Source organism: Lutjanus erythropterus, chromosome 3 (assembly GCF_056507025.1).
Source record: "Lutjanus erythropterus isolate fLutEry1 chromosome 3, fLutEry1.hap2, whole genome shotgun sequence".
Lineage (NCBI taxonomy): Eukaryota > Metazoa > Chordata > Actinopteri > Lutjaniformes > Lutjanidae > Lutjanus > Lutjanus erythropterus.
The window spans coordinates 14,921,054-14,946,809 of NC_139319.1; the positions used below are offsets into that span (position 1 = coordinate 14,921,054).

General features: G+C 41.3%; 1 protein-coding gene across 2 annotated transcripts in view; it reads left to right on the forward strand.

The window, feature by feature from the left end:
- Positions 1-25,756, forward strand: part of znf827 (zinc finger protein 827) — a 92,617-nt gene that overhangs the window by 14,857 nt on the left and 52,004 nt on the right. For both annotated transcript variants that reach the window (XM_084715142.1, XM_084715143.1), the window contains exons 2-4: positions 12,785-14,065; positions 18,000-18,172; positions 18,481-18,976. In XM_084715142.1, coding sequence (XP_084571268.1) covers positions 12,785-14,065; positions 18,000-18,172; positions 18,481-18,976 — 1,950 coding nt within the window. The remainder of the gene's footprint in view (positions 1-12,784; positions 14,066-17,999; positions 18,173-18,480; positions 18,977-25,756) is intronic.

Consider the following 25,756-nt stretch of genomic DNA (forward strand, 5'->3'; position numbering starts at 1 on the left):
GGATTAAATTTCTGCTGCTGAGTAAAACCCCTCACAGACACCTCGCTGTTAAAGACCCCAACATGCTCATCTGTTTTGGGGTTATTCTCTTGCATTCCTTGAATGGAAACCTTTTGCCGCCAAACATTTTCTAAATACACAGGCAGTTGTAATTTTATGCCAAAAAAAATGTTCATTCACCTATCAACAAACCAATATATGATACCCAATGAATAAAGGACTCGCTGTGTGACGGTTGTCAATACTTTTTTGATACCATACAGGGCTGCAACTAGCAATTATTTTCATCATTGATTGTTTTCTGTTTTTAATGGATTTATTTATTGGTTAATGAAATGTCAGAAATGGTGAAAAATGTCAAGCATTGTTTTTGAAAACCCAACCTCTGTTATTGTTACAACTCTAGAAGGAAATACGTATTACATTTGACATGTAATTGAGTGTTCACTAAGCCCCGCGTCCAAAGCTTAGCAACCAAAACTAAAGTTGTCAAGCTTTCCATTTCTCTTCATGTTGAAGAGTTGTGCAGTATGCTCTGAGAACAGTAATACTTGGTTTTTCATGAATCTGGACGGTGGCATCTTTTTTTGTAGTCTCTCAAAAACATGACACATAAGAGCTTATATGTGGTGAATAGATTAAACTCTGTCTTCATCTGCTCTAACATCAGCTACGAATGTTAGCATGTCTGGCTAATGCTAGCTCGCGAGCTGCAGTAACTTTACCTCCAGCCAAAGTTAGATACCGCTGCATTTGCATTTGTTATGTGGAGGTTTGAGGGGGAGGATGTGTACTGATGCATAATCAAAGTGGGTGACAACAATGCATCTCACTCTGGTTTGCTATCTCAGGTTTAAGCCAGGTTAGCTTAGCTTTTATTTCAGCTCTCTTCCATGATCGTGGTCCGGCTGATCCTGCTGGGTGACCCGTCTCAAGGTCCGCTGCACTAATCGAGTCCCTGCGCTTCCTTTTTCCTTTTGCTTGCCCTTCCACATTAATGAGTGTATTTCTGTCATCTATCATGCAGATATTGTATTTCACCATCCGACCAGTGTTTGCTGAGATGTAAGATAGCTTTAGCCTGAGTCTTTTAGCATTAGCGTTATATCATGCTATGCAGCTGTAGGGCAACTTTACATGCACACTTTCACAGGGTTCTTGTTCTAAAATGTGTCAGTTCTAAACATTAAAACATCACCTGGAGTTAGCAATAGCTGACATCAGCCATCTCCACTTATGAAATCTGCTTGTGAGTCATTATTTTAGCCGACACAATCCACTGTCGTCAGCTACAAATGAGAGGCTGCTTTTGTTTACTTCTCTAAGTATTCAAAAACCTTGTATTTCAACAATTATTCCCAATTTCAATGTTAAATCTGCCACCGTTATCACTGTAAATTGCATAAATGCAGTGCAAGACTGGAACAACAGTAACTAAAGAGGGCGGTGCATAGCGGAGGGTCAATTCTTTTTAAATGATCTTTTCTGATTTTTAAAAAGGTATTATCAGTTTTGTAGTTGTGATTGTCAGTCTAATTGTATTTTTTCTTCTATGTTCATTAGAAAGCTGTACATAAACTTTCTTTCAAAGATAAGAGGAAATGTGTCCAGCATTGTCAGACATGAGGTCTTCTTTTCTAATGGCTGCTTAGATTTACCAGTTCTTGTAAAGCAGATTTAATATAAAAGCATGACTCATCATTACCAAAAACAGTGCACGCAGTGAATAAGTCATTCATAATAAAATAAAACATTTTGGCACAGATTTTGACAGTAAAATCATCCACTAACATGCCGACCCAGAGCCATTTGATTGTTCAAACCAGTGCCTTGGGAATACCAGAATGCTAGTTAGTGTTTCTCACTTTGTAATTAGCCAGTTAATCCTTGCCTCTTTGCGGTGGCACAGGTCCACTGTCATTTTGTGTTTTATGTACCCAGTCACAATCAGTGCCACCCCAGAGCTGGTCAGGGATCCAGCAGCTTGGAGAACTACTTAGTGGCTCATGTCATGAACACATGAATGGACTTGGGATTTATCATGCATATTATATGCATGACAGTGATATTAGTGAGTTTAATTTGGCTGTTTATTCAAACAGCACCTTCACTTACCACAAACGCTCACAATATCTGTGACCGGCGCTAGCATCAAATTCATCCAGTACACTAAGTGAGCCACCCTGTGTGTCAGTCATCTATTCAGTCAAAAAGTCAGAACAATGCTGACTTCCGGTTTGGCCTCCAAAAATACATCATCCCTGCAGTCCTGAAGGGATGAAGGGGTTTATCCTTGATATCGATATGTCCAGAAGTAACTACAGTTATCCCTGTGATTGACAGTTAGCATGTGCATCTTACATTCACAACTGAAATCAACTTACTACAAACTGCTGAAGGCTAAACAGAAGTGACACAAGGTGAGATGATACCTTCTCATGTATCAGTTCACTATCTTCCGTTTCACTTGCCACAAATGTAAATGACATGACCGGAGCTAGCAACACCAAGCCTGTTTGTTGGCAAAATGGCTTACAGTTTTGATCTGGTCCTAAAAAAAAATCAGAATTTTAATCATGTTGGGCTGCTGTTGATAATCTTTAGTGCAGTTGGGTATTTGTAGTCAAATTTGTAGACAAACTGTAGACTTTATCAATGGAAGTCACTTGAATAACATATGCAGAGGCTGGCCATGGTCACATCATCCTGAGTGACAGCCAGCTTTTTTCTTTTTACATTCATAAATTGGGTAGATTGTACAACCCAATTGAGAAAGAATTCAGGCATGCTATTAGAGGCTGCCAAAGGTGAAATAGAAGAGATGCACAGACCTTCACAGAGGCTGTATAACAACTAAGCACACCGATTTCTCAGTAAAACATAATAAAATAAAAATAGATTTTTACAAGTCTGTCCTCAGACAAGCAGAATCTATCTGTTGAAGTTATTTTTTTTGTTTTGGGCAAGCTGCTGTTGTCTATATGCCTCCAGGCTTTTTTGGCCAACATGTACACACCACTGACAGTCTATTACATTGGACAGACCATTGTTGATTCTTATAGCCTCTAGTTATTACTTTATTTTCCTGAGGTGTCGCAGTTCTCCCCATTTATAGAAGTTACAGCGTGCTTTGTCACTTGGGTAGCATGTGAAAAGGTGACATTTTTAGTCAACATTTTGAAGAAGAAAAATTGTGGTTTACAAATTAGAAACTGCCCTTTGAGTTTAGATGGAGAGTGGTAAACAGATGGGATTTGAAGACTTGCGTGTAAGAGATGTTTCAAACATTTTGATGCTGTTTTGGGGGCTGTGACAGTGAACATTGGCCCATTCTCACTCACCAATTAGTGTCATTAGCTGTGTAATGCAGTTTGCTTGAAGCCAGGGATGTAGATTATTGCTAGAATGATAATCCTAATCATTTAGTTAGATACTCTGCTCTCTGTGTTCAACTACAGAAGGTGCTCTAAACTTAGATGAAAAAATTCAAAAATTTTAATATACATGTCTCTTACTGGGTGATTAGTTACTCAGGCAGGGCTTGCTGTAACAGTCTCACACCATATTCACACATTTGCATCAGGATGCTGTTGTATGAATGGGGACTGACTGTCTTTTCAGGAATGAGGGAAAACTTTTAAATAGCTCACTGCAGTTAAACTAAATTCATACACTGTAACACATGGCAGCAAATAAATCTGAATTTAGAGAACAGGTCTGTTAGTCCAAGTCTTTAAAGGAATGCAGTACTTAATCTAACACTCATTTTCAGATGTCACAACAGCACACAATAAATTATATTTTAGTGATACAACTACTGGCCACTAATTTCCCTGCTGATAAAATAGAAATTTTCATTAAGATCTAATTTTGTTTACCCACAGCTAATGTTAGCTGCTACACAGTGTGGCTAATGTTAGCAGTGCTAGCAGCTGCAGCCTGCTCTCCTTCCAGGCTAACATCATTAATTAATAAAATATTGATAAATAGTTTAACCAGCTACGGCTGTAGTTAACCATGCAAAAACTTGGTTAGTTTAAATTCTACCTACTCTTCAACTATTCGATTGGTCAGCGGGGAAAAAAAATGCACATTATCTCTAGATTGATCAGCCACAGTGCAGCTTACAAAAACAGTAAAACAACATAAGAAATGTCAAAACTTAGTTTTTTAAGTTCGTAGTCAGGTCACAGACAGCTCAATGTTTATCCATTATTTTGCTTGAAATGTTACGGGCCCTTGTTGATAAAGCAGTCCAACGGAGTAAAATCCACACTCATGTTGTCATCAAAAATAAACTTTTTACCCACTCAGCTCTTCTGTCATCTGAGGCAGAGGGCCCACGTTGTGATTCGTACTGCTTCTCTGACGTGTTCTCAATTAGTTTGGAGTCAGTAAATATTCAGTAAAAAGCCTGTCACTCAGAATTACAATACATCAGGTCTGCATATATGTCTAATCCCCAACAGCAATTAAGAAGACTGATCTCCTCATTAAAATGATCTCCTTATTGAAATAATACCAATGACTGTCCGGCCAGTGAGAATTTTGTCAGATAAGATCATAACAACCAACCAATCGACCAACTAACTGCAAGGTTTCAGCCCTATAACCAACTAGTATTTCTGCTGCCAATTAGCGAGAGTGGTGACCCATAATTATTTAGTTGACTAATTACACACATCCCTAATACAAACACATGTATAACACAACATGTTCTGTCCAAAGCATGTTGAGAAGCACATAAGTTGCACATTAACTTCCAGTCCAGATTGAATCATTTCAGTGTTGGACAATAAAGTCACTAATCAGATTCAGTTTTCTTCTCTTATCACAATCTTTGTAATGTGTCAGTATATGCAACAAAGATGCAATAGACATAGCACTTCTCTCCCTCCAGCAGTTTAGATCCATAGCTTTGATGACACATTTGAGGTTATGAGCAAGTATTTTTTTTAACACAAGATGCTAAAAATGGAAGGGAAAAATAAACAAGGGGGTAAAGTGCACTTCATCTGCAATGAGGAATTTCAGAGGTCTGGGGCTCTCAGTCGTCTCATTCTCTTCCAAGAACACTTCTCCTTCCTGTTTCACCTCTGGCATGCCGCCCAAAGTACCCACAAACCACGGAGGCCAAGGCCGAAAATACACAGATGGTAATTTGCACTACATTTCAATACGACTCAACCGCCATTATATATAGCCCTGCTGCCTGAACCCTGATCCTCACTGAGAGTATCACCTCACCTCAGATTCCAGCTAAAAGATGGGCTCTTTATGTCTTTGTCACAGACTAGCAGTTGGACGGGGCAACAGAGATGGTTGGAGTAGAAATGGAGCAGCTGAATTTGAGTTTTCATAATGTTTGAATGTCTAACATGAACCTCGATCAATACACAGGAGGATTTTTTTTTCCCTGGATCAAGGCATCATGTCAACATAATTAATTGCTAGAGGGATGTTTAATGGCTTAGCTTACTCTTGCATAGAAGAAAAATAGGTGTCAGTTTTTCAAGCCACTAAAAGGAAAGGCCTTGTCAATGACTATATAATTGACTGCATATATAGTGTTGGGATGTGTAAGGAAGTACTGCTCCTTAGACTACAGTTTTCATTTGAATAGGTCAGTTTAAAGGTCCAGTGTGTGAGATTTATGGGGATTTATTGGCAGAATATAATTTGATAAGTGTGTTTTCATTGGTGTATAATCACCTGAAAATAAGAATTGTTCTGTTTTCGTTAACTTTAAATAAGGTTTTTATGGTGTCTACAGTCAGTTTATTGCTGCCACACAAAGCAACATAGATCTAATAAATTTGGGTATGACATCAGATTTGATGTACGACACCAACTAAATCAGAGGCTAGAATGCAAGTCAGTGTACAAGAAAACGTCATCAGTGTGTGTCATCCATCTGCACCACTATAGTGATAAACAGTGAAGCTCATCAAGAATTGGGCCCCTACATTAGTTGTATTTATGTGTATGGGGGAAAAAATCCAAAGAAGAGGAGGAAAAGAGAATGTGGACCCAATTGTGACTAGGGGAAAGAGTCTAATTTTGGACGCCAAATTTACAAAGGTTATGTTACGATTTTCGTTGTATGCTAATTACCTTAAAATAGCATAAACATATGTTTAAGCACTGTAGCGTCTACTAATATGATTTGTCTTTGTCCATCACAGTAGCGATGGGTGACATGTTAAAATTTTCCAAATGATCATCATCAGCCCATCAATCAGCAATTGGCGATGTCTTTGTCCCCCACACCCACCTCCTCCAGTCCTCTCAGCTGGGAGATGTGCGCAAGCAGCAAATTTGTTACATTATGTATGCTGTGTAGGTTCACTACGCCCAATAAACAAAATAAACTCACAAAGAGTGATGAAATTAAATATTCTCATGCTCATTTTCCTTTTTAAAGAAAGAAATACACCCTTTCACCTTTTGAATTATGAGCCTAATTAGCTCGTTAACTCCTTGGAAAATATACTTCATTCAAACTTGACAGAAAAACATGTAAAACTTACCATAACTGTCATTATTAGTCTGTCCACTCTTCCAACAACTACCAACTCTGGTTTGATTCAGCGTATAAGTTACACATTTTTACAATAGGAGAATGTATGAAGTTTTTTTTGTCAGACTCATAGGGAGTCACTGGAGAGGGGCTAAAGAGCTGCATGCAGCTGTAGAGCCACATGTTGCAGACCTCTGTCCTACACACATGGAAGGAGAGAGTGAGGCTAGGTGTTTGCAGTCTGCAGTAGCAGTAGTAGGTCAGTCACTTCAGATTAAATTGAAGAACGCTTGCTTTAATTGGCTATGAGTAAAACCATACAAATAACCATACAAAAAGGATTGACTGCAGGTATCATTTCACTGGAGAAGTTTTGACACTTGACGAAAGGGTCAGTAAGTAGATTTAGTCAGTTTTTGTCACATGAGTTAGTTTTGATTTAGTTATTGTCTTGTTTTCATCAGTGAAATGTAGTTGGTGAGAGCTATGATGAACATAATTCATCAACAAAATTGACACTGGGTCACAGGTCATCACACCAAGGTTTTCAAAAGTAAATAAGTTGCCTGCTCCACTGTATGACATTTTGCTTCAGTGATCACACGTCTTGCCCGTAACCTTGTTGGTTGTCATGTTTCATCAACTTCCTAATGGAAATAACATGATGGATAAACTTTGGAGCAATTATCATGTTGCTCCTGCAGAAGAACAACAGCATTTAACAGATTGATGGCGTATAATTTTATGTGAAGGAGGAGGGAGGGGAGTATATGTCTGTGAGCTCCCACACATCCAGCTGGATTTATTTAGAGCATCTGTGTTTTATTTATTTCTTTATTTTTAATATTTTCATTCCCAGTTATGAGGAAGGATGAAGGGAGACATATATAAAAGAAGAAAAAAGAGCATGTGGGTGTGAAAGAGATCAAGCAAGTGAGAGATTATGGAAAAGTGAAGGGAAGCGATCCTGATCCAGTGTGTCCCAATTAATGGAATTACCTTCCTCCTCGGGAGGACTGTTAGTCATTTGCAGAGACGTGAGCCCGCCAGTAGAGCGTCTCTCCCACCATATTGTCCAGCAGGCGCTAATAAGGCAGCCCTGACCGCCGGGCGTGCTCATTAGCATAGCCCGCGGCCGTGGCAACCCCCGCCAGGGCCCAGCCGGACACTTAATTACCGCCGTGGCTCCTTCCTCACTAAATCCATACTACTGCCTTCCTTCCTATGTCCTCACCCCCTGCTCTACCTCCTTAACCCACCCCCACACACCACCACTGTCTCCCCCTCCCAGTCATTGCAGGGAAAGATGTAAGACTAATCATTTTGGCGATGTGGATGTGATGGCTTTAGTCTTGGTATGTTGTGGCAGTCTTTTTATGTTATCTCTCTTTTTATGGCTTTGCGGTCAGCAATCTTTGAGATTTTTAGCGATTCCCCGACCTGCGCTACCTCTCTCCAGCTCCTGCTCCCTCTCTCTTGGCCTCTCTTACTCTCATTGCTATATTAGCTCATGGGCATGACTCTCATTTTGACATCAGCACAGTATCGATGCACCCCTGTCCAGCCTTAATCGGCTAATGGCCTCCTCTCCTTTCCTGCCTGGCCAAATCAACCCCTCCCTCAACCATCCCTCTATCTGTCCCTTCCTTTCCTTCGCCTTCCCGTCTCCTCTCCCCCTACCCTGTTCAGGCCTGGGGTCAGTGAGGCCAATTTTCATGCCTGGCTAAGTCACAGAATAGCTTTGTATGTGTGTGTCTGTGTGTGTGTGTGTGTGTATGAAAAAGAGGCAGAGATGTTAGTCAGCAGCCTCACACAAGTCATGTGGTGGCTGACCTCTTAACCTACCTTACTCCATTCCTTTGCTCTTCCCTTTACCAGCGATCATTCTGTGTGACAGGAAAATTTGGCTGACTCCTGTACTAAACTTGTATGTACAGTATGTGCACGCGCACACACATACATGCGCCCCTCTCTGACCTAGAAAAGCCACGGCCAAAATAATCCTGCCAAGTTCACAAATGGAGATTGTTGACAGCCCTGCGTGGTGAAACAATGAACAAGCACACTACCTGTAACATCCAACTGTTTTTAGCTGTAGTTACAGGCTGCAAAGCTCTTTTTTGTGACAGGTTAACACAACACACAAGGTTTCCAAACACTGTAAGTCACAGAGGTGATACATCAAAATATTTTTAGCTGCTCAGTGTACACGTCTGGTCAATCTCAAGGCAGTTTATTCAAGACTTCTCTTTATGTAGCCTCTGCTTGCACTTTGACTTGTTATGGCTCTCTCTTTGTCTATAATGTGGTGGCGCTATACATCTCCATGGCCCAGAGAGAAAATCCCCTGCCACTGCACCACTGAATCACCCATGTGTGAGTGATAACAGATCCAGACTGCTGAGCACCCCGCAGCTGTTTGTCTCAACATGCAAGTCATCCCCGCCATTACACCGCTAAATGGTTCCCTTTCAGTGGCAGACGCTTGCCGCCTCGGCCCGTATCTCCATGCCTCCATCACTTGGGGGTGGGGGGCGGGGGGGGGGGGGCTGCAGTTACTGTCGCCAAGCCAGCCACCATACCGGAGGCAAAGCAGTTGAATGCGTGTCAAAAAAAAAATGCAGTGTGGGGGGAGGACTCCAGCGTTAAATCACATTCTTGGCTGTGTAGTTTAAACATATGTGTGCACGTGCGTATGTTTGTCCCCATGCGTGTGTGTTGTGGGCATGCAGCGGCAGCCGTGAGTACAAAGCTCAGACGAAGCCCCCTTAGAGCTTGGGCCGGAGACCATGACCTTGGGAAATGTCATTCCGCCTACGGGGGTGGTTCGCCTGTGACACACAAAGCCCATGGTAGTGGAGTGTATCAGAGCACTGTAGCTCTCTTTGGCAGAAGCCTAGCGGTGTAGTGTTGCGTCCAGTTGCACCTAACCCTGAGGTTTAAGAGTGAACCTTGGAAGCAAGAGAGTTCAGCCTCAAAGCTGAGACCTTGGGTCAGCAATCTAGCGATTTCCCTCTAACCACATTACAGCCATTAGTGGCTCTCACTGCTTTTCGCATGTCACATGGAAATGGGTCAAGCCCTGCCCTGCATGACTCACTGGCTCTTTCTTCATCTCCCTCGCTTTCTTTCCTGTTAACCCTACTCAGGTGGCAAAATGGCTTCAAGGAGCATGGGAAAATTGGGTTCACAATCTGTGCATTATGGCGTTTTCATTCACCTTTGTAGCAATCATAACAAATAAGAAGGGTCATGTATGTTGTTTATGCTCATCAGTGTCTTACATCTTGCATTGTTTGTCTAGGTGAAGTCTATTAGACATGGGTTTACACTAGAGCCCAACAGATATAACGGTTGACAGATATTATGTGCCAATATGGGCCTATCACAAATATATTGGTATCTGCACATTTGTTTTACAGTATGACCTGATATGAAAACTTTTTTGTACAGAACCTATAATGCAGAAAACAATGCTTGAGGTGCTGTAGATTTAGCACAATGGGAAGCACTTAGGAACACAAGAGGCGCTCTCTTGCTGGTGTAAATGCTTAAATGCTTCTTGTTTTACAGTCTGCTCCTAATTGACTGACTTTATTAAAATAGTAAGAATTTCACTGATTCTGATAGTTATTCAGCTGTTTATTTTATTTTTATTTTCTCAGAGTTCATTGACAATGTATATTAAATTTGGGTTGTCACAATATCAGAAGGTTAAACTTTGATGTAATACTAGTATTAAAATAACGATAGTCAATACCCTTTGATACTATGGCAAAAAGAGGAAGGAAAACGTCACCGAACACTGTCTGGCTTTGCTGCAAGCCAAATTTCAGGCAGAGAAAAAGGCCTTGAACGAGCACTAAGATTTTTTCTTTTTTATATCTTAGATACGTTTGATACTATCAGATGTGAGTATTATGCTGTTTTAATTGAAAAGTATTATAAAGTATTGATACTTCTGACAACTTTACTCTGCAACATGCTGAAGAATATTTAACTTAAATGCTCTTCAATAAAGTAATTTGTGCAAGAAAGCAGCCTTCTGAGTACCTTCGCATAGTCATGTTGGTGCACAATTCACACAGAAAAGGTATAAAAATCCACTATATCAGCTGCCGTATCGGTAATCTGTGAATTTTTGGCAACTAAAATCTGCATCAGCATCCAAAATTTCATATCAGTTGGGCTCTAGTTTATAGACGGTTTGCAAAGCCCTGAGGACAACATTATAACATAATCGGCTGTGTTAGTTTTTGGCATCTGACATTTTCTGTCAGCTTTTTGTTATGTGTTACTGAAAAATGTAAGACCGGAGTGTGTGCGTGTGTGTGTGAGATGAGAGATGAGAAGATGTTGGGAAGTGTGTAAGCCCTGTTTGATATCTGTTGCAACAGGAGAGTAGCGGTCATAGCGGGTTGTGATCGTGGTCACCTTTGTGGACCACGGTGAGCCACGCTGGCCAGATGTCAGCCAACTCTAATGATCCCAACAGGTTGCTGGGCTGGGTTGCTTGGCAACCGTTTTGCCTTTGCCTGTAAACAGAGAGCAGACCCAACAGGCCTCTGTCAGGGTCGCGAGGGTGAAGACGGCTTTGGTGTGTGTGGATATATGTATGTTGGTGTGTGAGACACTTTAAATAATTCTTTCGTAGCTTCATGTTTTTGCAACTGTATGAGTGCTTATTTTTGTCAGAAATCTCAGCCAGTTCCTTTTTATTAGATGTTTTTGTGAGGTTGTGTACAGTAACCCAAAGTGGAAGGAAAAAAAAAGTCCATTTTGACATTTTGCTTTGCCCAGGCTTGGTGCTTTTGACATATTCTTATGGAGGTTTGTTAATATGTATCAGGAATATTCACTTTTCTTTGTTCGCCCTTGTCTGGCAAGCTGTAATGTTTTGCTTATGAATATTGATACATGAAGTGTATATTAATGACCCTTGGTGACCTTAACCCTATCCTTATTGGCTCCCCGGTGGTATCTGCAGGCTCATGAATATTAATCTAGTTCTGTAACCTCCATTACCCTAATCTTTGCTGTCTAGCCTCCCAGAAGGACCCGTTGTCATGGTAACCCCTTTACTAGACTCTTCCAGACCAAGGGTGGGAAAAATATGGTTAAAAAAGGACAGAAAAATCTAAATTACTCAAACATCTTGGATGTGCCTTGTGGAAAGCTGCCATTATATAAGAAAGAGGTTGAATTTGTGTTGGAAGTCATTTTAATGGTCTCCTTGCTGAGCATTTAACTTGGGTTTGGGCAGGCAATTGTGTTTTTGAATGTTCAAAATCGTAGTCTCAGTTAGGTTTCCACTTGGTACAGATAACCAATTGCTCATTCATCTGACAACCAAGGATGGGAAATAATAATAGTGAATAGTAAATCGTAATTTCCAATGTTAAAAGCTATCTACAGTCAGCCAGAGGCTACAACTATTCCCTCTGCTTAACTCTAAGTAGCCTAATAAGTGTTTGATGTGCAGAATTCCTGCTCGGCATTGGTGATTCACTACAGCAACATGCTGATATCTTTGCCCAAAATATTTGCACAGCATTTGTTTCTGTTCTTTCCTGTAAGGCTGCACCTGACCCAGAATTTTGTCAGTTGAATGGGATTTAGCTGTTCAATATAAAGATTCAGCAATTTGTTCCTTTTTTTCCAGTTCAGCACCCCACTAAACTCAGCCTACATGAGTGTGTTTTACCAGTAAGACTCATGTTTTAATGCCTGCCTGTCATTTGTGATGTTAAAACACTAGATTTCCACACAGTCAGAGAAAGGACAGGTGTGGATCCTCCAGCACATTGTTCAGGTATAGAATCCCAGCGCACAGCGGAGCATCCATTTCTATCACCATTTTTCACTTCCACCACAGTTAGTTTTGTGGTTTGTGGTGATCTAAAAGAACACGAGATGAAACTTGTTTACCAACCACTTGTTTCACTGTCTCTTATCAATTGATCACCAGTGCATGTTGTCACATGGATTTTTTTAAATAAGTGTGGCAGCTAGTAAAACTATATTTATGATACCCCATGTTTATAATTCCCCATTGAGGTGTTATCCATGTGCATTCTTGTAAGCTTAAATCTTTTTTATCCTGTTATTGTGATGAACACTCACTGACAAAAAAAACCCAGAAGGACTGCTCAACTTGAGGAATCTCAATAGACTGAGGTGTCTCTGACTGACTGGCTCGAATCTTCGACTTTCAGGTGCAGTCCTGCTCTCATGCTTAATGGTATGTTCTCTCTCCTCTTCCAGATGTGGACAGCAACGAAGAAGGAGGGCCTGATGACGGTCCTGTGGAGGAGGAAGGCTGGTTTGGGAATGCTTCTGACACACGCTCAGAGTCGTCGTCCTACGGAGACACCCAGGATGAGCTCCTTCTGCCCAGGGGCTCCTCTCCTGATGAACGGCCTGGGGTCAGCACTGGTTCCGGGGACCCCGACACCTGCGGGGGTGAGAGCTCATTGGGTTGCCCCACACCCGTCCATCATGCCTCTTTGGAACTTCTTGGACTGGATGGAGGTGCATTCTCGGCCCAGGACACGCTCTCGTCTGTGGTGTCATCGCTGTACGGTGAGGCAGCATCTCGTGCCCTGGGGAAACCCCTCAGCAGCAACTTACGGCGCCTCCTAGAGGCTGGGTCGCTGAAACTTGACACTGGGGAGCTCCTGGGTCGGTCATCCAGAGGAGGTGCTGGGGGAGAGTCTCCTCCAATAGGTCTAGCCCCACCTTTGACCCTCTCCCCGTCTTCCCACCATGCCCAGCAGTTAAGTGCTCTTGCCCGAAAACTGGCCAATAACAACAACAACAGCGGCTCAGCCTCACCAGCCTCCTTGGCACCCTCGGTCACCAACATTAAGCAAGAGCCCCTTGACCCCTTTAACTCTGTCACCCCTAGCAACGGCAGTGGCTTCGTATGGGCAGGTGTTGCAGATAAGTGGCCGCCGGCCAGCTGCTCCACGCCCTGCGGTTCCAGCCTGTCCCCGGACTCTGCAATCCAGAAGTTAAAAGCAGCAGCTAACGCTGTACTTCAAGACAAGAACGCTGTGGCCTCCTCCTCGACAACTTCCTCCTCCTCCTCCTCCACCTCTGCCTCATCTGCAGTGCCCGCTCTTGGAGGGGGTGGTCGGGGAGATGATGTGGTGCGCTTTGATGCCTTTAACTCTCCGTTCAGTCCACAGTCAGCTAGCTCCACTCTTGCTGCACTTTCCAAGAAAGTCAGTGAGCGGAGCCAAGCCTCGTCAACGGCCAGTGCCACCACTGACCACCAAGCCTCAGCCAGTTCCTTTCTCTCACTCGTGTCAATGACCTCCTCTGCTGCCTTGCTCAAAGAGGTGGCAGCCAGGGCAGCGGGAAACCTGCTAGCAGAGAAGAAGGATGGTTCCTCCTTGGCGACGGCCGGGGTCCTCCAAGAGGATGTGAAGCCCCTGCTGGACAAAAACCAGAAGGCTCCTACGCCCTCTACACCCACCCAGAGCCTGGAGTTGTTGTTGCCCTCTACTCCTAAGGGCAGAGGCAAACCCAACAGCCAAGCAGGTATTATTCATTAATAATTAAAGTATAGCAATCACTAGAGCTGCAACAATTAGTTGAATAATAGTTATAATAGTTGTTGTCGGCTAGTAAATTAATCTGCAACTATTTTTATAATCGATTACTCATGTCAATTCTCTAATTTCAGCTTCTCAAATGCAAATATTTTCTGGTTTCTTTGACCCTCTGTGACAATAAACTGAATACCTTTGAACTGTGAATAAAAAAGGATGGCAGCTTTGACTTTGGGAAACATTGATTGACATTTTTATCATTTTCTGACATCTATGGACCAAACAACTAATAGATTAATTGAGAAAATGATGATAATATTAATGTTAAAATGATTTTTAGTGATTTAAGAATGATTTTGTTGCTCTGCTGGAATCTGTGATCACAACTGCATCCAATAGCAATGGTTTGTTATTCACAGCAACAGTCTGTTATTTAGAAATAACAGACCTTAGAATGCTGTAATTGACCAATCAGAATCGAGTATTTAACAAAGCCCTGTGACAGAGTAGTAGTAATACTGCATTAGTCAAAATAATGTTTTCACCAATACAGATAATAAGAGCAGAGCATAGGTTGGGTACATGTTTGGACATTTTCCCAGTTAAAAGATGAAAGTGATGTTTCGATAAATGAAGATGTTTTTTCTTTAGTGAGACACAGTTACAAAACACCATCACACTCAATTGTTGCCTTGTGTTCAACAGTGAATCAGGCTACTTAAGCTCAAACAAGGTTGCTACAATGAAGTAAAGTGACCTTATGTCTGTGCAGAAGAAAGAGACTACGAAGGTTCAAGATCATCTCAGCTGCAATTTATTTATGTAAAGTTTTCTTTTTTCCTTCACCATGCCCCTTCCTTTTGAAAGATGTACCTGAAGTTCAAGTGAACTATTTCCCCTGTCATTATACCTCTTCCCATTCAGCATTTACAAAAAAGTAACAGCACTTATACAATGAAATGCAATTAGAACACTTAGCACTAATAAATTAAAACTAATATTGCTCCAAAAAGATTAAATGTCTTTGCTGTCATTGTGAGGGGGAGTAGCAGGTTTACTTGTCACTGAAATCAGAAAAAGCACATTTCTGAACTTCCATGGCATGTTTTCTCTAGTTTTGCAATGGTTTTGTTCTCACCTCACTGGCGCTGAAGTAGCGAGTAGCGCAGCCTCGGCTTAACTGTCAGCCGAGCAGAGAGCAGAGCCGAGAGAAAACAGCCCTGGCTGGCCTTCTAGTCTGGGAAATGGTCTGTGGGCTCGACGGGGGGTTCCGACTGAGACCTCACTGCCTTCCCAGACCAGCTCGTTTGTGCTCGGATGTGCGTGCTGCCAAAAGGGGGCCGTCAGTGTGTGCTCGGCACAGTGGGGAGCCCTGGAGTCCATATCCATCTCGGCAGCCTCCTCCTGGCTTCAACCCCCACTAACCAGAGCCCTCTGCACTGATCAGCACAGCAGACTTAAGGCCAAACACATCATACTTTCCACTGACTGGATACAGATGCGTGCACACAAACTCTCCCTCTCATGCTCTCTCTGTTACTCACAAATGGCCATGCAGTATATTCTGTAAGTGTGTACTCGGATGTAGACATATAACCCAAACAAGGGTGCACACACACAGATCTCACTCTTGCACAGGCAGAGAGAAAGCTTCAGAGTGCAGGCTCTCGCTAAGTAGCCTTTAGGGAGAACAGAATGTTTTCAGGGAGATGGATGGGCACTTTTGAGGGATTGTGTCGCAACCCCGCCAAATCTAAAATGGCTGGATCAAATTGACTTCAGACAGATGAGGCAGTCGATGTAATATTCTGTGATCTGCATGCTAAAAAGGGGGTCTGCTCTAACCCGAGAGCCGTCAAGGTCGAGCAGCGCTGTAAAAATGCAGGTAGTTGTTTGGTCGCCAGACTGAAAAATGTGACCTTGATTATTGACTGTCATGTCTTGTTTTATTGTCGTTCCTTGCCAGTTCTACTATAAAACTGTACTGCACTGGTATGTTGTGCATTTTGAATGTATACGGAAAGCGTACTCCCTTTCTCTAAAACACGGCTGTGATTACATGGGAAACAGATATGTTAAGTACTAAGACGAAGGCACTAAACTCGCACACATTTCCTCTCCCCTGTTTTATTTCCGCTTCACTCAGCTCAACTCCGAATAAGCAGAAGTCATTTTTGCATTGTGATCTCTGCTGTGCTTGGAGAGGTTGGGCCGCAGATGGCGGTTTATTGTTGCAAATAGGCAGTCTCGAGGTTTTACACCTCAGGTCAATGAATGGCTGAGCACAGTAATTTCACCAAACACTGATTACCAGATGTTTTTCAAGGAACGGCACTGGAATACTTATGAAGCCATCCTGACAGGCCCTTGTAGAATTTGTAATGCAATCATGCCTCTTTCTAATAAGACCAATTAAACAGTAATGGATGCCGGATATGAAGCCAACAACAATAATCGAGATACTAAAACATGCTTGAGTTTTTACTTCCATTGTTCCATTGCTTCCAGCTGGCATTTCCCTTGATAATTTTCACCATTAGGTGTGGAGTCGTTGTCTCTTCCAGATCTGTGAATACTGTACCCTTTCTTTTTGGAAGGGCACAATTTTTATGTTGTAACAGTAAGAAATGTGCATTTCAACAGCAAAGTACATATTTCCACACACTAAGGCTTTGCTCAAACTGAAAATCAGATTGGTTTATCAAATCAGACGTTTTAGACAGACTGGCCACACTATTTAGTTATATACAAGTGATCAGATGAGATTTGTGCTCAGACATCACCAACCTATCTCCATGGGTTGCTGTGGTAACAACGTAGGTGTCAGAAACTTTGGACGCTGGTGACGTGGCTTTCCAACACAGAAACAAAAGTGGAGATCTGTCACCTTGCCCTCCAAACAATTGTGCTGTCAAGTTAAGGTGCAGAACTTCTCAGCCAAGCATCTGTAGGGCTCAACGGTAATGTTATTTTCACTTACCCCGTCAGCCAAATGGGCCAGAAATCAACTTGCCCTAAGTCAATTTTACTTTCCTGAGTGCGAATTGTTTTATTTATGAGTGACTATCAAATACCAGCAAAGATGAAAATTAATTGTCATGTTTAATCCAGGGCTTCAACATCTATAAAATGTCAGAAAATAGTGAAAAATGTCCCTCCCAATTTCTCATAGTCTAAGGTGATGCATTTAAATGTCTTATTTTGTCAGTCCAAACTCTACATATTTAGTTTAGTATGATAACAGACTGAGAAAATCAGGACATGTCCATATTTGAAAACAGAATTTTCTGACATTTTGGAATGTAAAATTACTTTAAACATTAATTGATTATCAGAATAGTGTGATAGTTTAATTATTTTTTCCTATTTGAGCAAGTGATTTGCTCGATTCTCTAGCTTGATATGACATTTTACTTGTCCTGAGCAAATGGGCGATCGTTATTGTTGAGCCTTGGCCTGTCCACAGGCTGTGTACCGATACCTTGGCTTTGATACCAGTTCCTAAACAATACTTTTTCCCGTCCATTTCCTCCTCTCTGAGTGTAACAGTTTTTTTCACGCATGCCTCTAGGATGTCTAACGGTCGTTCACCTGCATTATTAGATGATGGTACAAACATGCTGTGTGTGTAATGGTTCACTGACGTGGAGATTTACTCTTTACGTATTGAAATGATCAAACCGGTATCAAATGATTTTTTTCAATACTCTACTGAAGCAATTTGGTTGGTGCCATTAAGGTATCATGGTTCAATATCCAACCCTAGTCCAGACTTTCTAAAATTAATCCAGATGCAGTCTGGATATGCCAAAAAATGGATTGGGCCTGGCAGTCTGAAAAAGGTCTAAAAGACTGATGACTGGCTTATAAAACTCTTGAATGTTCTTTTGTAAATGGTAACAATGCTCTCTGGTACCCTCAAGGCTCTCCTGAGGATGGTGGCAAACCATTCCAGTGTCCTGTGTGTGGACTGGTCATCAAACGCAAGAGCTACTGGAAGAGACATATGGTCATCCACACAGGCTTGAAAAGCCACCAGTGTCCCTTGTGTCCCTTCCGCTGTGCTCGCAAAGACAATCTCAAGTCCCACATGAAGGTGAGATGATATGGATTTTCTTCATCTTGTGACCCCGCAACCCCTGTCACCCTCAACCACATCATCTTTAATTAGTGCCTATTACGACTCTTGGATTTTAATTGTTAAGATTAAAGGATCTGCATGCTTTAGTTAAACTTGTAATGTATCGTCTAGATGGCATAATTAAGCATGACTGCATGTTTGTTGTAGCACCTCATGGATAAACTTAACTAAAATGAAGCAAAGAGTCCTGTCTTTCGTCTTGATTTCCTGTAGTGCTGGAGAGAAGCAGTGATTTGACACTTAAGCCTGTCCTCCTTTTCCAGGTACATCAGCACCAGGACCGGGGTGAGACGTTTCAGTGCGAACTTTGCCCCTTCACCTCCTCCCGTCACTTCAGCCTGAAGCTTCACATGCGCTGCCACCAGCACTTCCCCCGCACAGACGTCAAGGTGAAAGAGGAGCTCACCACCGACACGGAGGGCGAGGGCTCCCTGATGGGTGACAGCGGCTCCGCAGACCTGAGGGGGACAGAGGTGTCCCCGCTGCATTCAGACACTCAGCAGCAGACATCGCCTCCGGTCGAGGCCTCCTCCAATCACGTCCACATCAAGGAGGAGCCGCAGGAGAGAGATCTGTCAGTGCTCTCCCCGTTCAGCATGTGCAGGGACCGTCCCAGCAGCAGTGCCAACTCCCTGGACCTACCTGGAGTTGGGGTAGGAGTCGGAGTCCGGTCGAGTCCGAGTGGTCCAACCACAGCCTCCCTCTTCAGCCCTGACATCAGTACCAAGACAGCCACTGACCTGCTTATGAAGCTTTCAGGTTAGCATCATTATTTTTATGATATCAAAAATGCAGTTCACTTTAGAGCAGTAACTAATGATTATTTTCAAAATTGATTAAACTGGTAGACGTATGTCAGTATGTCAGCCACTGGCAAAAAATTACCATAATTGCTGAAAATAGTTTGGTATCATAGAAGACCAAGAAAAACAGAAAATATTAACATGTTTTATAAGTTAGAACCAGTGATTTATTTTGCCATTTTTGCAAAAAAAAAAACAAAACTTAAATGCTGAGTGTGTAACATTTATTATTTATTGATAAATATGACAGAAATGGAACATAATATTCAAAAATATGTTTTCGTTATTGTATTATCACTGGAAAATAAAAATCATCGAGTAGAATGAGCTTTTTTTAATCTATGTTAGAGCTTCTCACTACCTTTTTTTTAACCACCGTCCCTAAACTGTTCCAAAAATCAAAATGTTTGTTTACTATCATCTGTTTTTGTTAGTTGTTAAAGGCATAATAATTAAAAGGTTGAGGAAGTAATTACATTTATTTATTTTGAGTTCACAGCTGTTTCATACTATAAGTACTTTGTAATCAACAGCTGCAGACACTTTTCTGTTATCCATAAGTACCTCAGCTCCCGTACTTGAGTACAGAACTCGCATAAATATATCCTCTTACTTTCATCTCATCAAGTTTTGCAAACGTTTGTGATTCCAAACTCAAAGTACTTTTACATTCAAACTGCGCTCCATTGAAGTACTTCAGTACATTTATTCACTATAAATGTATTGTCTTTTCACATTAAAAGATAGTTCACTATTTAACACTCCATGTTACTCGCAACAGAAACTCTCTCCTGCTGTGTTAAGCTCTGTCAGCTGTTTGGTCCATTAGCTCCATTAGCTAAACACATCCTTTTAGCTAAATCCTACACACTGGTCCTTTAAATGATTAATTGATTATCTAAATAGTTGACATAATAAATTAATCGACTAATAGTTTAAGCTCAAATTTGGTCAATCCATAGATGTTTAGTTTTGCTAACTTGTCAGTGTGTGTATAATGGCAATAGCTTGTAAGAGCCTATAGAACTTAACAGCATAACACCAATGTTAAGTTTGTTTTCTTTATTGCCGTTATTGCTCATAAAAAGGATAAACACAGTGTCTTTTCAGTTAAAAGTTACTGCTCTCGAAATGCAAGACAGATTGCATCAAGTGATGTGGTTTTAAAAAATACATGGAGAAACAGCTTGCGCAGACACACTACCAGCTTGACTCCTGTAATCCATAATTGTTTTGTTTATTGTGCTGTTTTCTCAACTTGACTTTGTAACTCCAGTCAGTGCAGTTACACTTTTATCAAAAGCGTTTCGCTTCTTTTCAGACTTGAACGTGCAGACATTTGTTCTGATCTTCAGCTAGATGTTGTCTCCCCTTTGCCTTAAGTTTTGTTTTGATTCTTCGCTGTCACCAGAAATAACATTCGTAAGAAGTGTAAACAGTTTTATGTTTATCGTCTCAGGTCAAGGCTGCAGTGTGTCTCTGTGAGCTGTTTTTAATGGATTTTAAAACAATGGGAGCCTAAAATGTCTGAGAGTTGGTTCAAACCTTTAATGAATAGACAGGTTCAGCTTTTGACAGTGGCAAATACATTAATGTGTTTAGACATTTTATGGGTATTAAGGTATGGGGAAAAAGCAAAACTCACACTGGCGTTTCAATAGAAATAGTTTACAAAATATGTGCCGAGTGACGCTGTGAGGGTCTTAGGTCCATCTCTAGACACATACTATACGCTTGAGCTGTTGTTTTTCAGACTTTAACTATTATTGTGCACATTGAGAATATCAAGCATGCCTTCACTTGTACACAGGGTTATTCACAACCTTGGTGTCTCTGTTTTTCCCATGAGCAAGGTAGTGAAGTAGGCCATGGACTTTTAGCCTTTTCATAAGTACCACATGCCTTTTAAACTGGGTAGGACAACACCCTAATAATTCAAAACCTGTCCTCAGTACGGGAGACATAATACTGTATATTTGACTAAATAGATTTGGTATGTTTTCATTGTGGCTACAAGAAGCCTTTAGAACAACAAGATCAAATATAAATTGATGAGTTTCTTAATAAATAACTGTTTAACAAGTATTGAAATATTGAATTGACAGTAAAAATGATAAGTAGATCAGATGCACTCAGCACTCGAATTGTCCAGTAGTCAGTAGGGCTGCACACTATGGTAAAAAAAAAAATCATATTTCATTAATTTGATGATATTGTGATTGCGATATGGTTCATGATTAGTGACAATGATCATTTTTGCATCACAATTTTAATTTGAACTGGAAAAAAAAAGCTAAAATCATGACGATGTAACATTTGTCGAGGTCTGTTCCAATCAAACATGTTTTCATACATTTGCAGAAAAAGATTTGTAGGCCAGGGCATCTCTGCAGCACTACAGTGCATCAGCGTAACAGTGTTTTGACACACATTTTCCTTTATTAAAAAATTGCAGCTTTTGCAGTCTGGATATTGCACTTGGCCATATTTCAGTTTCAGTTATATTTCGATAAATTATGAAGCCCTAGTAACCAGGGTTCAACATTAATGTTTGTATTTGTTTTTCTGACTGGTCGGGCATGTGGGTCAGAAATCTACTTGCCCGAATACAATTTTTACTCACCCTTATACAAATTGTTTTATTTATTAGCAGTTATCAGGTGCCTTCAACAGGCCATGTTGGTGTGGCATGGAATACACAGGTCAGTCCCATGCTACTGCTGAGGAGCAATTGTACTGGAGTATGCAGTGCGTTTTTTGAAACATGATATCTTGTGGTTATCAGTTTTGTCATTACCTGACTCGCCTCAGCGTTCATCTTTCATAAGATTTTTCGTAAGTTCATGGAGATGCTGTCGGCTCTCGTTGTGGTACTCCAGCTGTGTTTTCAGAAACTTGACTTGCCTTGGAAAAACGTCCTGTTTTATCTGCCATCTTCTCATGCTTGCTGCAAACTGTGCAATACATAGTTGGAGTTTCATGCACATCCTCTAAAGCAACCCAACTAAACTCCCGTATCCAGGAAGATTAAATTGTTTGCTTGCACTTCAGCTTATAACCTTTGTCTTTACCCACTGTTCTATCAGTACTGCACATGCTCTCAATAGAGATGAGAAGGAAACAAAATGGCTCTGGAAAAAACAGTGTGTTTTTTTTAAATTCTTTTTACCACCTACCTCACCAGGCAAGTGAGTTGGCTCAACCCCAGTTCCAAAAAGGTTGGGACACTTTGTAAAACGTGAATAAAAACAGAATGCAATTATTTGCAATTCCTTTTCTATCTTTATTCAATTTAATATACAAGACAAGATGTTAAATGTTCAGACTGATGTATTGTTTTTTTGTAAATATACACTCTTAAAGAATTTAATTGCATTCTGTTTAACACAACATCACAACTTTTTGGAATGAGAATTGTAGATTTAGTAGCCAGATTCTGATCTTTAGGACAAAATTGTCAGTACACATATTGTGTGTATACAGCATTCTGAATATTCTTACCGGAAATTATAGTAGACTCTCACTGACATAAAGGCTTGAAATATTCCAATAACATCCCACAAAGCCTGCTTTGCTGAGATAAACACCAGACTTATGTCACCTGTGAGATCCAGTTTAGCATAAATATATTCAAAAGTTGACACATCTCAATGATTGAAGTTCAATCTATGTACAAGTGGTAGAATCTGTTTAGCATAGCACGTCTAACTGATTTACAGTAGTGACACCCTCCTTGTGTCATGTGACTTTTGTGTACGATGAAGGTGTGTTGGAAGAAGCAGAAGAGCAGAGACATTCTTCAAATAATAACAGAACATTCTCAGGTTTCTTACTCCTTCATGGAACGCTTGGAATCTGATATTGAGGTTTTTTTTCTTACTTTTTGAAAATAAGACTTGAGTGGCTTCATGCCTTTAAGCATTGCTCTGCGAAACGGTCAATGGGGATTTTTTTTTTAAGCTATTCATCACTGAAAGTGCACCTCATGTAGAAACAGTGTATTACTGTGTGTGCACCATTATGATTGGTAGCAGCAGAGTAGAACATGCACATAAAAATCATCTAAAGTACCACTGTGCAGCACTGAAGTCATGACCTAAATCAGAGCAGTACAGTATGTTCATATGTTATCTTATAGATAAATGGTCTCTTTTGATCTACATTACTATACCCACATAATATTACATTCTCTACCATTTTTTGTGGCTATTTATCCATCCAAGGATGAATCCTGTATGGTAGATTTCTTTTGCCCCCAGTTGAAATGACACTTGGCGGCTGCTCAGTAGCAAACCCTCTGTCCTCTGCGGTTGGCCACTGATTAGCTTAGTTCCCCAACAGCTTGAAGCCGTTGAGGAGCTAAGTTATTTGCTCAAGGGCACCTCGACAATAGTTGTTGGAGGGATTAATTTTTCTCACCCACATCTTGTCAGTTGTCAGGGGATTTAAGGATCTGTAACCTCTAGGCTTCTTTCCCCTGTGAACAATTCTCTTTCTGTGTGTGTAAGTGTTGTTATGACTGAGAAAACGGTGACAAATTTTATTCTGAAGGTGTTTATGAAACTGAAAATTACACACAAGTGGAAGAAGTTGGTCTGCATTAAAGAGGGTTTATATGGAGCTACTGTACTTTTGATAAAAAAAAGCCTAATTTAAAGGAATAGTTTGGATGATTTGAAGTGGGATTGTATGAGGTACTTATTGATAGTCGGTCTGTTACCTACAGCAGCAGAAGCAAAGAGGGGCACCAGCACGGAAGCTAAGAAATGTACTGCTGTGGACAAAGTCAACATCAAAAGTTATTTTAGCCACTTAAATATACAATCAATATCAGTTTAATTGTGTGCTATATTTGAATATTTTCACTGCTTTGCTTTACTGTCAAACAGTCTTTATCTGATGGGAAACAGATACAAAAGCCAAATATATCTCTCTCCAACCAACCAGACTTCATTGGCAATATCAGTAAACTTACCTCACAGAACATGGATTGCTTGTCTTGTCGACTGGGAAGGTAGTTTGTGTTACTGTGTGACTTCAGTGCTTGAAAAGGAGAATTAGGTGTCACGCAAAACCAAAACCACAACCACACAAAACAGGTCAAAGCAGCGGAAGACCAGCAACTCCTGCTCTGCGAAGTAAAAATTACTTCTTCTTTTTTTTTTATCAGTGGAGTCTGGTGGTTTTGGCGAGAGCTATATTTGGCTTATATAACAGCTCTTTCCTGTTAGAAAACGCTGTCTGACAGCAAGGTAAAGCAGGAAAAATATTCTAAATGTAGCATACGCTTAAACTGATAATGATATTTTCTTGCTGACCCAGTCCACAGCAGTACATTGCGTAGCTTCCATGCTGGTACTCCTCTCTGCTTCTTCAAACTGGGGGCATGTTGACTGGGATCCTCGGTAGCTAATACACTGACTTATGACAAGTTAGTCACCTCATGCAACCCCACATTAAATGATCCAAAATCCCTTTAAAAATTAATCTGTATCCCAATTCTTGCCTTTTTTTGCAGTTGATGTACTAGGTAGCCTACATTTCCATCCCTATGGCTTGAAACAGTAATATTTTCCATTCATGACACAATTTAAGACTTAAAACTTCTAATGTAATTCAGTATTTTCTGCCATTGGTAAAGGTTGCAATGTGACATATAATTTTCCTAAGCTTTATAACATAATGATACAGCAGTATTTGGGCAAACTTGACAAACATGCTGCTCTAAGGTAAATGAGGCCTGGACCGTGTTTAGATGCACTTCACCATGTTGCAAAATATCAAAGGATGAGCTCGGAGACGATGGCAAGATTGATGGAAAAAGGTTGACCGAGGTTCAGCGTCGGGGTCGAGGCTACGGCTGCCACTCTTCCACTTAATGCTGTGTAATTAGATTGAGATCTTGAGTGAGGATGGGAGGAAAAAACCCTGGGAACATTAGATTAATTAAAAATTTATGCATAATTCATAATTAAAAAGGAATTCATAATTTGAAATGATTAGCGCCCTCAGCGCCATCCTGTGACCCCACCAGGATGCACGGGGACTGGGCCGGCTTAGTTAACTCCCCCTCGATCTCGCACGCCCCAGCTCCACATGGATGCCCCCTGGGTGCCAGTTGCACTTCACTCCCAGACTGCACAATCAAGCCCAGGCAACTCCCAGAGGAGCCAAGATGGCTCCTCGCAATGTCAGTCCAGTGTCAAGTGGCGGACATCTTAGTCAGGGCATCATTCAAGGAGAATGAGGAAGGATATAAAAAGGCAGGGTGAGAGGATGTTGAACTTGAATGCGTGATGATGGGTTTTAATGAATACTGCCTCTTTGATCACCAAGTTCTCCCTTTGTTGGGGGGCGGAGTTAAAGATGGAGGTTTATGAAGCTGAGAGGAACCGGGCTCAGATCTTTGTGAGACTTACCCATGCCACGGAGCAGCCAGAGAGGGAGAGGTGAGGAAGTTCCTCCTGGGACCTCTAGACTCTATTTCTTTTGACCTCCCTGCCAACCCAGATTGAATGTGTACACGAGCAGCTCATCCCTCCTGCTTTTACACTGCTGTCTCAGTGCCTCAATCCCACAAGGCCTGGGAGAGGGAGAGAGGGTTGGGTGGTGGTAGGGGGATGGGGGGTGTATAAAAAGCTGGAGAGGGGAAGATAAAAAAAAAGAGAGACAGATAAAGTGACAGCAAGTGAGAGAGAGGGGAGAAAGAAGCAAAGAGGGAGTTGCATTGAGTTCC